The 12,791-nt window shown below is 60.7% G+C and overlaps 2 protein-coding genes across 2 annotated transcripts; both read left to right on the top strand.

The window, feature by feature from the left end:
* The first annotated feature begins 900 nt into the window (after positions 1 to 900).
* On the top strand, positions 901 to 8,342 carry MATK (megakaryocyte-associated tyrosine kinase). The gene is made up of 13 exons (XM_084302801.1): positions 901 to 1,036; positions 3,713 to 3,769; positions 3,974 to 4,087; positions 4,236 to 4,351; positions 4,628 to 4,847; positions 5,947 to 6,040; positions 6,140 to 6,205; positions 6,365 to 6,464; positions 6,574 to 6,658; positions 6,781 to 6,854; positions 6,942 to 7,137; positions 7,534 to 7,620; positions 7,728 to 8,342. The coding sequence occupies exons 2-13, from the start codon at positions 3,761 to 3,763 to the stop codon at positions 7,908 to 7,910; spliced, it is 1,344 nt and encodes a 447-aa protein (XP_084158927.1). The 5' UTR covers positions 901 to 1,036; positions 3,713 to 3,760; the 3' UTR covers positions 7,911 to 8,342.
* Positions 8,343 to 9,187: 845 nt separating this feature from the next.
* Positions 9,188 to 10,519, top strand: LOC311219614 (complexin-3-like; the record flags this gene model as incomplete). The annotated part of the gene is made up of 3 exons (XM_084302818.1): positions 9,188 to 9,339; positions 9,875 to 9,962; positions 10,301 to 10,519. The coding sequence occupies 3 exons, from the start codon at positions 9,188 to 9,190 to the stop codon at positions 10,517 to 10,519; spliced, it is 459 nt and encodes a 152-aa protein (XP_084158944.1).
* Between the last annotated feature and the right edge of the window lie 2,272 nt (positions 10,520 to 12,791).

Here is a 12,791-nt window from a genome sequence, read left to right as displayed (position 1 = left end):
AAGGACTTCTCAGCTGTACTGGGAATTGTACCCAAAGAAATGAAATTCCTTGGGGTCATTCTTTAAACAAATAGTTTTCTTACTTCTACACTGCCTTTTTCCTTGAACTGCCAGTATTTTAAAAGGCGTAAGCATAATTTTTATTAATAAATAAATAAAAATAAAATAAAAACTTGAATGGAATGTGTTTGCCTGAAACTGCATTTTCTTCTTTCTCACCATTTGGCCCTGAAAATTAGAAATGTTGAACATAAGTATGAAACTGGTCTCTCTGATGAGCTAGAGAGGCAATTGCTTCCTCTCCCCTAGTTCTGGATGCTGGAGGATGTAGATAAGCCACTGCCCTTTGACAGTGGTGTTCATTTAAAGCTCCTTCTGGGTTGTACAACTGCCCCTCCCAGCCTGCCATGTGTCTGTGCATTTTTATCCCTAGTAGAGCAACAAGGCACAGTCATTCTCCTGGAGCAGCCTCCCCTAAATCTGACGGAAATTGGTACTGAGACAGAATTAGGCTCCAGGGTCCCTGGTCCCACCACGTCCACTCCTGAGTCTCCCCAGAGAGCTGCTGGCACCACGAGCACCTGCAACTTGGGTGGATGCACTGGTGGCAGCTTCCAGCGGTAGCAGCAGGTTTCTCATTTGCATAGTGGAACATTAATTTTCTGTGAGAGCTACGCAGTGCTGCAGGGTATAAGTTCTGATGATCATTTCTAGCAAGGGTGTGGATTTGTGCCATCAAAGGGTAGAAGTTGTTTTAAGCATTGTCAAATAATGAGTCAGCTCTGATTAATGTTTGACTGTGCAGGAGGCAGGCACTAGGACCTCCAGGATGTTACTTCTGCAGCCCTAACCAGAAGAGAAATCAGGAAATAACGCAGTGTCTCTTTCTGGGACTATGCCCTTGAAAATAAAGCTTTGCCGTTCCGTGTGAAAGGGAGTTTATTCTCCAGGAATTTGGGAATTTGAGTCCAGACTTAGCTGCGAGCAGCTCCAAGGCATCGCTGCCACCAAGGCCCTGCATGGACGTGGCTGGGAGGTAAGTGCAAGGGACTGCTGGAGTTGCTGAGAGCAGGTGATGCGTTGCCGTGTCTGCTCTGCCGGTGGGGAGGGATGGATGTCGTGTTACGAGGACTGCAGTCGGTGGGGAAAATGGCCATGTGTCGCCCGTTTTTCAACAGGTGATCTACATCTACCACTTGTCTTGGTGACCCTTAGTGCAGCCAGGTGTTGGTAAAATGGAACCTCTCCGGTCCGTGTTTCAGAGGGGTGTGTGCAATATGTCCAGCTTACATTGCAGTACAGAGGTGCAATCTGCCAGAGTGTCTGTTGCCCATTCCACCTCTGTGCTGTCGCATTGTGGCAGCTCTTCTTCCAGCTAGAGTAACTCTGAGCACTGGAAACAAGCTTGAAATCTGTTTTGGGGTCAGGAACCCCACTGGGCTTTTGTGTTTCTCATCTTTGTTGCAAATGCTTAGGTTAACTGGTTAAAAAAAGTGTAGAACAACAACAAGAAAAAAAAAAATAGAGGGGGACAAATGTATTCTCCTAGGCTTTCTGCCCATGCACCGTGCTTGTGGGAATGCTCATTCCGGTGGTGGGAACTTGACGGGCTGGACATCTCCACGAACAAACAGTTGCTCCAGTATGAGGCGTGTGAGTGGCACCAGAGGATCGTGACTCACCGGCATGCCCCGGGTTGCTGGGTGGAGGTGCTGGCTGGGATGGGTTGGGCACCCCGAGTCTCACAGGCTGCCCAGTGCCAGTGGGGGAGAGGAGAAGTGGAGCCTTCGGGCGCCCCGAGCAGAGCACCCCACCCTTCAAGCACCATCTGCACCCATGGGCAGGGCTGCACCAGGTGGGGCTGTCCTGGAGCAGCAGAAAATGAAGGACAACTGTTGGAGCCACTGTCATGCCTGCTGGCACGTCTCTGTGCCGGTTGCATTGTGGCAAGGGGTATAGAGCGGAGCCTGTCCTTCAGCTCCTTGCCCAGGAGGTCCTCACCCACCCTGGACGTGTTACACTTGAGCTCAGCTACATCCCAGCACCTCGGGCTTTGGCTGAGACCACCAGGGAGCAGCCACCTTCTTTGCACCTCTGCTCAAAGGCTTTAGTCCAGCAGGATAATAATGTGTGGCATGGATGGGCAGGACAAGGGGAGGTCTGTGCTAGCTAAAGATGGCTTCTGGGGCAGATAAAACTGCTGCCTGCTAATATTAGGCTTGCCACAGCTGCAGCTGTCCCTTTCTTTTGTTGTTTGGGATGGGGACGGGCACAGCGAGTCCTCAGATCCTTGTCGTCACAGCATCAGGCTGGGGATTGCCACTGGTGGTGCAGAGGAGTGACCATGACTCACCCTCCAAAAGAGGAATAGAGCGGAGGGTGACATCGCTGCTGCAAGGCGCTGAGCGAGCCCCACGCCTCCCCCAGCCCGGCAGAGCCGGGGAGGCATCATCCTGCCCTGGCTGGAGGTTCCCACAGGGCCAGCTCTGGGTTTGCTCAGGAGGTGCAGGTGCTGCTGGTCCCAGACCCACCTTGCCCGTGCTCTCATGTCAAGTGAGCACCACAAAAATCTCTTCCCCCTCCTCAGACATTTCTCTTCTCGGGAAGCCAACGCCTCTCTGGCTCCTCTGAGGTCTTGGAAGCAGAGAAGCGCGGTGCTGCTGGGACAGCTTTGTGCTTTCTGGTTCTTGGGTAGGAAGGAGCAAGGTGGGCATGAAGCAGCTTTGCCTGCGTGGGATGTGGTCTTATCAGGTGGCATCCTTGGTAGAGTCTGAAGCATGTGAGTCATTTGTGTGCTGAGGAATCCCACCTTCTCTTAGAAAAGGAATGAAAACATCTGCCTTACAGCGATGGAGAGAAATTTCTACCAGCATGATGGATCTGGAGAAAGGGCGCTTTGCTATGCTTTATTATGAGGACCCTGATGGATTGAGGGATGGTTCTATGGTCTGGGGACACATGGCAGCCTGGGTCATGCCACCCAGGATGCAGGCTCGGTGTCACAAACCAGTGCCATGGGCTGTCCTGTGGCACTGCTCTGTCCCCTTCAGCCATCCATGCTGCCTCCAGGCTCTGCTTTCACTGCCTGGGGCTTTCCCTGGGGACTGGACACGACTGAGGGTCTCTGCCCAATGTGCCCACAGGCACTAGGGGCTCCCAGGGGGACAGCTTGGTGGCAGGGGACCGTGGGGACCTTGTGTGATCATCCCAGGGCCAGCAGATGTGACAGTCCCACCTCATCCCAGCCTTGCCCATCAGCCTCACCCCTCAGGCAGGCAGCCCCTGCATCAGCGCCGCCACATCCCATGTCTGTGGGGCCCCTGTGCCTCTCCCAGCCCCGGATCTCGTGGCCCCGATGAGTGGGAGCTGCAGAAACAGGAGGTGAAATTGCCAGTTTCTGGTAAAACCGCATCTTCCTGCTGTCGCTCTGATGGCCTCGCAGTGCCGGTGGGCGGTGAAGCACCTCTCTGCTTCGCGAGGCAGGGAGAAGGGGCAGGGAGCAGGACACCTGCCTCCTGTTCCCACCTGAGTTTGGGGCAGGAGAATCCCCAGAGCACACGCTGTGGTTTTGCAGCCCACTCCCATGGTGCAGGGCTGCCCTGGGCCATAAAGGCCCTTGGTGGAGGTGGGGACAGCGGGGGTGGCCTGGTACAGTGCAGGCTATGGGCTTGGCCCTATCCCTCCACAGCCCTGCTTGGTTTCATCTCCACAGGTGACAGCGGCAGAGGACGGGGAGTCCCTGATGCACTGACGGCCGAGCATGTCTGGGGTGAGTGGGGCTGCCAGCTGCAGGGGACAGCTCCTGACTGTGGGGACCTTGGGGCACCAAGGTCCTATGTCCCCAGTGCAGTCATTCTGACCAGGGAGCAGGGGGTCCCCAGGGCTGGCCCCGATGTCCATGGGAGGTGGAGGGGGACAGGCCTCGCTGCCCCTGCCCTCGCTGCCCTTGCTGATGCCACTTCCTCCCCTGCAGAAACACTGGCCCCCAGGGACGCAGTGCGTCACCAAGCACGACCATAACAAGCCCAAGGCCGGCGAGCTGGCCTTCCGCAAGGGGGATGTGGTCACCATCATCGAGGCTGTGGAGGTGAACCCGAGGGGCGCGTGGGGGCCAGCCGTGGCCATGCGACGGAGGGGAGGGGACCCCAGGGCCATCGGCTGAGCTGCCAGAGCCAGCACCACCTTCCCCGGGGTGCCCCCTGCCTCCCCCTGCCCTGAGACCCTCTCCTCCCCAGGGTAAGGGCTGGTACCGCGCCAGGCACAACGAGAGCGGGCAGGAGGGGCTGCTGGCGGGCAGCGTGCTGCGGGAGCGCGGTGCCATCCGTGCCGACCACAAGCTCAGCCTCATGCCGTGAGTACAGCGAGGGGCCCGGGGGCGGCAGAGAGGGGTCTGATGTGCGTGGGGGCAGAGCAGCCCTCAGCCCTGGCCGTGGGGGGATTTGCTGGGGCAATAGCTGGCTTCACAGAGTGTGCGCACCCAGCACGGATGGGCCTGATGGGGAGGGGGGTTGTGCAATGGGCTTGGCACAGCCTTGGTGGGGTCTCTGCTCTTTCTGTCTTGCTGCTGGTGTCCTGTCCCCATGTCCCCTGTTCCCATGGTCTCTGTCCCCACATCCCCTGTCCCCAGCTGGTTCCACGGGAAGATCTCAGGGGTGGAGGCGGTGCAGGAGCTGCAGCCTGCCGAGGACGGGCTCTTCCTGGTGCGCGAGTCCATCCGGCACCCCGGCGACTACGTGCTGTGCGTGAGCTTTGGCAAGGAGGTGATCCACTACCGCGTGGTGCACGAGGAGAACATGCTGAGCATCGACAGCCAGCAGCGCTTCTACAACCTCATCGACATGATTGAGGTGAGAGTCCCCCCCCCAGTCAGTGAGCTGCACTGGGGGGCTCCAGGGCCGGTCCAGCCAGCCCAGCACATGGTGATGGAGAACCTGTGGGGTGATCCCTGACCCACCTCGTGCCAGCGCTGCCATCCATGTGACAGTGTGGTCACCTCGTCCCGTGGTACTTGGGAGCTCACTGCTGCTGCCTGTGTTCTTTGCTGGGTTTTGTTCAGTGCAGCTCTCCACCCCGGGAAGTTCTCCCTGTTCCCCGCTCAGTTTGGGGTGCAATGGATGGATCTGGGATGCCCTGGGGGCCACAAACCAGCTGTGCCCACAGCGTGCCCTGCCCAGGGTGGTGTGTCCCCTGTCCCTGCTCCTCTGGTGCTTCATGCAGCAGCAGAGCTTGGGGCATTTTGGAAAACAAAGCTCCTGGCAGCCTCTGCCCCCACACTCTGGCTGAGGCCTGAGCAGTGCTGAGGCTCAGAGGCGTTTTGCTGCAGTTCTCTCCCCTGAGCTCTCCCTTCACCCGCTCGCCCTGTGGGACTCCCAGGCTTCCTGCTGTCACTGAGTTTATCACCAGCTCATGCTTTCTGCAGGCTCTTCCTCAAGATCTGCCTCTGCCCTGTCTCATAACTGTTCCATGCCTCATTTCTGGGGTTTTGTACTGCCATATATTTTCCTCATTTAGACACAACTTCTGCTTTCAGACCAGCCCTTTCCCCGCCCAGCTGCCCCAGCCCCGCTCTGTAACCACTACGGCCGTGCTGCTGTTTCCGCTTCACCTCTGCAAACCCAACTCGGACGTGTTGCTCCCCCCAGGGCCGGACCGTAGCTCCCGCAGGGTTCAGCCCCATCATCTGCTGCCCGGCTCGCCGGTAGCGTCCCAAATCCTCGCCTGGTCATGGTGTCTCCCCATGGAGACCAGGGCTGAGATGCAGGCTGGGAACTGCAGTGCTGGGGGAAAAGCAGGATTTCATGCAGGCTGAGCAGGAGGGGCTGTGGGCACCTCCGGGCCAGATGGAGGTGGTAGCTTTGGTGGCAGGGGCCCATGGAGCACCCCAAAGCCATTTCCTGGCTCTGCACCCACCACCTGCCCCAGCCCTGTCTGTCCCTCCTTCTGCAGCACTACACAAAGGAGCAGGGAGCCATCTGCACCAAGCTGGTGAAGCCCAAACCAAAGACGGGGATGAAGTCAGCCGAGGAGGAGCTGGCCAAAGGTAGGGGATGGTGGGAGAGGATCAGGTCTGGGTTTTGGGGAAGGAGGTGGCACGGCCCCTCTGGTGGCCTTGTTGACCTGTCCTTGCGCCTGTTCTCAGCCGGCTGGTTGCTGAACCTGCAGCACCTCACGCTGGGAGACCGCATCGGGCAAGGCGAGTTCGGAGGTAGGTGAGAAGATGGAGACAGAGATCCCTGAAGGACATCCCCCAGTGTCCTTCCTGGGCACTGTCCTGGGGCTTTTGGGGTCTCAGCCTGGGATGTGGGGAGTAGGATGTGCGGCCAAGGGCTCAGCCCCATGACACATGCCCCATGTCCCCTCCCAGATGTCCTGGATGGCGAGTACATGGGGCAGAAGGTGGCTGTGAAGAACATCAAGTGTGATGTGACCGCCCAGGCCTTCCTCGCTGAAACTGCTGCCATGACGTGAGTGCCTGGGGGGAGACTGAGGGGACACTGCGGGGGTATGGCCAGGCCCTGCCCCACAACCCAGGCACAAACAAGCACCCCCTTGACCACGGTCGCCTCCTTTCAGGAAGGTCCGGCACAAAAACCTGGTGCGTTTGCTCGGCGTCATCCTGCACAACGGCCTCTACATCGTCATGGAGTTCATGAGCAAGGTGAGAGAGTGTCCTCGGCCAGCGGGACTCATCGCTGCTCAGTTTTTTGGACAAAATCCCTGGTCTGGGGCTGCACTGGGTGGATACCGGGCAGCTCTTAGGTGTTTCTCCTCCTGCGTCAGGGCAACCTGGTGAACTTCTTGCGCACACGGGGCCGCGCGCAAGTCTCTCCCCAGCAGCTCCTCCAGTTCTCTCTGTAAGTGCCCCCTGCTCTCCCCACCGCTGGGACCAGCACTCTGCATCCCGCTGGGAGGCACGCGGTGACACTGCCTCACCACCACAGGGACGTGGCCCAAGGCATGGACTACCTGGAGTCCAAGAAGCTGGTGCACAGGGACCTGGCTGCCCGCAACATCCTCATCTCCGAGGAGCACGTGGCCAAAGTGAGCGATTTCGGCTTAGCCCAGGTCAATCCCAAGGGCACGGACAACACGGTGCTGCCCGTGAAATGGACGGCTCCCGAGGCCCTGAAGCACAATGTGAGTGATGGAGGGAAGGGGACTGGGGGTGGTGTGGGGTGTCCTAAAGCAGCTCATCCCATTGGGTCCCCCTTCCCATACTCACCCACCGTCTCCCACCAACTTATCCTTGCCCCATGGCAGCTCCTGGTGCCACCAGCCCCATGTCTCCCAAAATTTGGCTTTTGTCCTGATCCTGGGGCATGGGGAGGATTTAGGGCATCTCCTATGGGATGTGGTGGGCTGGGACAGCCGGGTTGGAGCTGGAGTCCTGGTGGTGAAGGAGGGCCAGGCCGGGAGGTCACAGCCCGATGAGGGGAGGACAGCCCCGGGTGCAGCAGGAGGTGAGGGCACAGCCCTGGGGAGCCCAGCACAGCCCCCACCCAGCTGCAGCCTCCCCCCCTCGTGCCGTGGCAGAAATTCTCCTCCAAGTCGGATGTGTGGAGCTATGGGATCCTCCTGTGGGAAGTGTTCTCCTTCGGCCGAGCACCCTACCCCAAGCTGGTGAGTGCCAGGGGACACTCTGGGTCGTGTCCCCAGGGGATGGATGGGAGGGAGACATCCCAGCTCCCCCTGGCCACTGGGGTCCCAGCTCCCTCCTTCATCCCTAGAGCCTGAAGGAGGTGACAGAGCTGCTGGAGGAGGGGTACCGCATGGACCCCCCCGAGGGCTGCCCGCCTGCCATCTACGCACTGATGAAGAGCTGCTGGGAGATGGAGCCAGGCAAGCGGCCGTCCTTCAAGAAACTCACAGAGAAGCTGCAGAAGGAGCTGAAGCACCTAAGGGACGTTTAACCTGCATCCTGGTCCCAGAACCCGTGGCCAGACGCCCCCCAGACCCATCGGGGTAGGGAGCAGCATGGAAATGAGCGGCCAGGCAACCTGCGTGCTGCTTTCTTCCAGAGAAGATGGGACAGTGGTGTAGCAGGGTGCCCTCCTCCCCTGGGGTGGCCAAAGAGGATGCAACAACCTCCCACCGTCCCCGTATGGGTCTTTCACCTAGCCACACTTGGGGCCACCTGGAGCGGCGACAGGGACCCCGACCCGCCAGGCTGCAGAGAGCAGCCCCACGGGGGTGCTGTGCCCATGGCCCCCTCTGGGGTCCCTTTGACCCCCCCCTCAGGTGATGGGACAGGACGGGACATCCCAGCCTGCTGGAAAATGAAACCCCAACCCCGGCAGAGCCCCACGCCGGCACAAAATGAAGGCACCAAACACAGCCAGCTCAACCGCCTGGATTTGTTGTTTTTGTGTTTTTTTTTGTTTTTTTTTTTTTTGTGTGTGTGTGTTTTTTTTTGTTTTTGTTTTTGTTGGTTTTTTTTTTGTTTGTTTTTATTAAACCAGAGAAATTAGTTCAACAGCATCTTTAAGTCTCCAGTCTCAAATTAGTGCTCTCTCTTACATGGGGCTGAGTGCACCAAAGCACGGGGAAGGGTGGGCAGGAGCTTCGGCCCTCGGAGACCCCCACGTGCAGCCCGGCCCCGCTCTGCTCGGGGCTCTGCACGCAGCCGGGGATTACTCTTTTAATCAGAGTCTGTATGGGAATTGCTGCGTATAGATTACGGGAACTGGACTCGTCCTCCAGTGGTGGGAAGCCCCCAGCCGCGCTGGCTCGCAGGCAATCTCGATGTCTTGGTGGAGCAGGGATTAACGGGGCCACGGGGCTGCGCGTATGTGTGCGCCCGCCTGCTTCCTCGTTTCCCTCCCAGTCCTTCAACCCTTGATTGAGTTTTTCGGCTAATCCTCTTCTGTGTCCTCTGCGCCGACTTCTTGCACCTCTCACCCCGCTGAGCTGGGAGGCTCCGGGTGCCCATGGTGCCAGGCAGGGTCTGAACCTTCCATCAGAGCCCGTGCAATGGGGTATCTCAGCGAGGTACGGGTCCCCAGCACCCTTGGGTGCAGCGAGAGGCACAAGAAGGTCTTCCCACCCCGGTGGCTGTGCCTTCCCCTCCTAATGCCTTAATCCAGCCCTGATCCGCAGCGCCCCTGGGTCCTGCTGACCTTGCAGACACCGGCCCCGGGCAGGACCCGGCTGGGCACCACGGGGCACAGGGCACCGCAGCCTCCCACCCATGGCCTCCTTCTTCACAACAGCCCTGAAGAACCTGCGGGGGGGCGAGGAGGAGCCCCAGGCACCCCCCAAGGACACCAAAGCGGCCACTCTGCCCAATGGCATGTCCCGCGAGGAGTTTGAGGAGTACCAGCGGCAGCTGCTGGAGGAGAAGTAAGGCTTTGCTGGGGCTGTTGGGTCCCCCACGCGCTGGGACCAGGGTGTCACCCACCACGGGTTGTCCCCTGCCTGGATGGGACGGGGACAGGGAGGCAGGGGATGGGAGCAGAGTGGGTGCTCAGCGATCCCTGCAGTACGAGAGGTCCCAATGGTGCAGGAAGTCCCCATGGGTGCTGGCACAGGGGCTCGGCACGCTGCAGGTGACCAGGGGTAGGTGCCTGGTGCCACCCTCACCCCAGCACCCATGGCACCATGGGTCAATGGGCACAGCACGGACCCCCTCCCCAGATCTGGGTGATTTAGGGGCCTCAATAGGGACAGCATCAGGGAAGCGAGAGGTCACAGGGGCAGCAAGTCCCTGCCACAAGTGTCACCAACGGGCTGGAGGGGCAGGATGTGGCCCTCGATGTCTGCCTCACGTGGACCTTTGTGCCTTTGGACGGGTGCAGCGATACCGCAGGGCCGGGGTGCAGGGTGATGGGGGGGATTCGGCTGGGGCAGGGCTGACAGCGTGGCACCCACCATGCAGGATCGAGCGGGACAAGGCCTTCGCACACAAGAAGGCAGAACGGGCGGCCGTGCGCATGCACCTGCGGGACAAGTACCACCTGGCCCAGGTAGGGACACACACGGGGTGCCCTGAGCCCCTCTACCCTCCCCGATAGCCCTGGGCTGGGTGGCTGCTGTCCTCCCCCACCGCCCTGGTCCCCTGGGATGGGAGATGATTCCTGAAGAGGGCAGCAAACAGCTGCTGTCTCCGTCCATCCACCCGTCCGCCCGCACACGTGTGTGCCCAGCAGTCCCAGTGTGGGACTGGGCAGCCCCAGCACCCCCGGTGTCCCCCAGCATCCCCACTCCTGGGTATCCCAAAGGGACCCTACTCCTCCCTGTCCCCCCCCCGAGGCCGGTGGCACCCGGTCCATCCTTGGCCACAACCTCTCCCACCCGTGTGCAGGACGAGCGGGACGATGCCCAGCTGCACGTGGCGGGCGGCGCGGTGGAGCTGCCGCAGGAGCTGGCCGCCATGGTGCGCAGCGAGGAGGAGGAGGAGGAGGAGGAAGAGGAGGGGGCCTTCGCCTTCCTGACCAAGCTGCGGGAGATCGATCTGCCGGCGCTGCGGGGCCGGGCGCTGGGCACCGTGGATGAGGTGAAGGAGAAATGCTCTCTGATGTAGCGCCGGCACTGACAGAATTGGGCTCAGCCCCAGGGAGCGGGCGGGATGTGGGCATTGCGGGTGCCCGGTGCTGCGTGCCATGTGCCCCACTGTGCTGCCTGCATTTGGGGTTTTCCTCCCCCAAATCATTCCCTGGGGCTTTTTGGGGCACTGGGCAGGGACACCTGGGTCCCCTCCTGCCACACTGGCCAAGCTCCAGTGTCCCAGATGCCACCCCCCAGCCGGGGCAGACAGTGGTCCCCAATGCTCCTGCCACATCTTTCACCAGCCCTGGGGTTGCCCACACTGTTTGGATCAATAAAAGTGGTATTTTGCAGGACCGGTCTGATGCTTGTGCCATACAATGCTGTCTGTGTGACCCCCACCTGCACGGTGCCACCATCCCCAGGGCTACCCCAAGGGTGGGCAGGGCAGGGACACCCCTTCAGCCCGCTGTGTCCCCATGCCGGACACAGCCCCATGCCCAGCACATCATTACCCTTGGTCTCCACCACCCCAACCTGCAGGATCTGTCCCCAGCTCCTGCAGGAGCCCCCAGGCACAGCTGCCCCCAGCAGGAACCAGCAGGACCCGGTGTCCCCACCAGGGCATCCCCGGGGACAGGGTCCCCGCTGCCTCCTGCCCACCCCAGGGGCTCCCCACTGCCGGGCTCAGCAGCAGCGCGGGCTTAAACGCCGCCACGCGGGCACCCGCGCCGGAAGGCTGCAGGCTGCTGAGATCACTAATACCTGCCTATTTTAGTGAGGTCTAATCTGCCTGAATCGCCTGTCCCCGAGGACTAAGCTAGCTGAACCCTTGCAAAATGTACCACCAGCGCTGGCCCCGAACGCCACCGCCCTGCCGGAGCCAGCCCGGGAGTCACGCTGTGTGTGCATGAAAGAAAGGACGCGCTGAGCTGCCTCCGTCCTCCCCACGCTGGGGCCATCTGCTCCGGAAAGGCCCACGGGGACAGCGCTGCCGCAGGCTGCCCACAGTGGCGGGGCTGAATCCGGTGTCGGTGGGGTGGGCGGCGCGGCGCGGAGCCCGGTGGCTGCGAGTGCCGCGGGTCTCGGCTGCCCCGGTGGCGTGGGGGGTCCCCGGGTGCGTGGTGCTCGGCCCCTCGGGTCCTGGTGCGAGGGGCTGGTGTCTGCTGGAGCATTCAGGCGTGGCTGTGGCACTGCCGTCCCTGCTGTCCCCACCATCCTGTTGTCACTACTGTCCCCGCCACCCCTCCTGTCCCTGTTGTCCCCACCATCCAGACACTCTGCAGGATTCGCAGCGTCTCCCATTCAGGCATAAAAATCAACTTGTGTTGATCGGGACGGGGCCATGTCTCCCCAGCAGCCCCCAGCCAGCTCCTGTTCCCACCCCATGTCCCTGCTCCCTCTGGGACGGTGGCACCAAGGTCCCCAGGCAGCCTGGCCCCATCCCCAGCCCAGCTCCCAGTGCTCCCAGCGGGGCTGCACAGGGCTCCCAGTGCCGGCTGGGATCCGGGTCAGGACCCTCTGCCAGGTCTCCCCAGCTAATCGTCCTGCCCCCCCGCCGTCCCCACACCGCCACCTGTGCCTCGGCACCCTTTTGGGTCACCCCTGCCGCCCACCCACCCGCCCCAGGCCTCTTAATGAACTAAAAAAGTGACAAATCCCCGGCAGAGCTGGTCACGTGCGGCCGGCGGCCCCCGGCCCCGACCCCCGCCCCGGCCCCACCGCCCCGGTAAGCTGACGCAGCGTCTCTAAGCGTTAGCAGCTTTGCCCGCTAATAGGATTAGGGAGGTTTAAAACTGTCATTTGAGTGAACTAAACCCCCTGATACTCTGCATTGCACCTTCTTAACCAATTTGCCTTCAATTAGGGTAATTGGGAAACTAGCAAAGAAGTATAGCATTAATATTTTAAAGTGATGAAGCGATTACGGGCCTTGGACGAGGAAGCAAATCAATTTGCTATCTGCTCCTAAAAGGCAATTATAATCATTTGTCAAATCAGCCTGCTGGCCTCCCCCGCCCGTGTGAGCCAACACCTTAAGGCGGTTTAGCGGGGCCGGCTCCGCGCACACGGCCCTGGTGGGTAAATCCAAATCCGGGCAGCTGGGGCGGCTGTGCCCGCGCCTCCAACCAGCCCACGGGTGGTCCTGGTGGGGCATCTTCGGGCACAGGAGGCTCGGGGGGCTTGGCGCACTTTGGGTCCCTTTGGGGCTTTCGGAGCGTTGGGTATCTCTGAGAAGCTCCATGCGGGTCCGCACGTGCAGGTCACCCTGGTGGGGTGCTCCTGGGACAGCTCTGCATGTCGTGTCC

The sequence above is a fragment of the Netta rufina genome (genome assembly GCF_964035555.1).
Source record: "Netta rufina genome assembly, chromosome: 28".
Lineage (NCBI taxonomy): Eukaryota > Metazoa > Chordata > Aves > Anseriformes > Anatidae > Netta > Netta rufina.
Note: the sequence above shows the minus strand (reverse complement) of the source record. Positions and strands in the feature narration are given on the sequence as shown.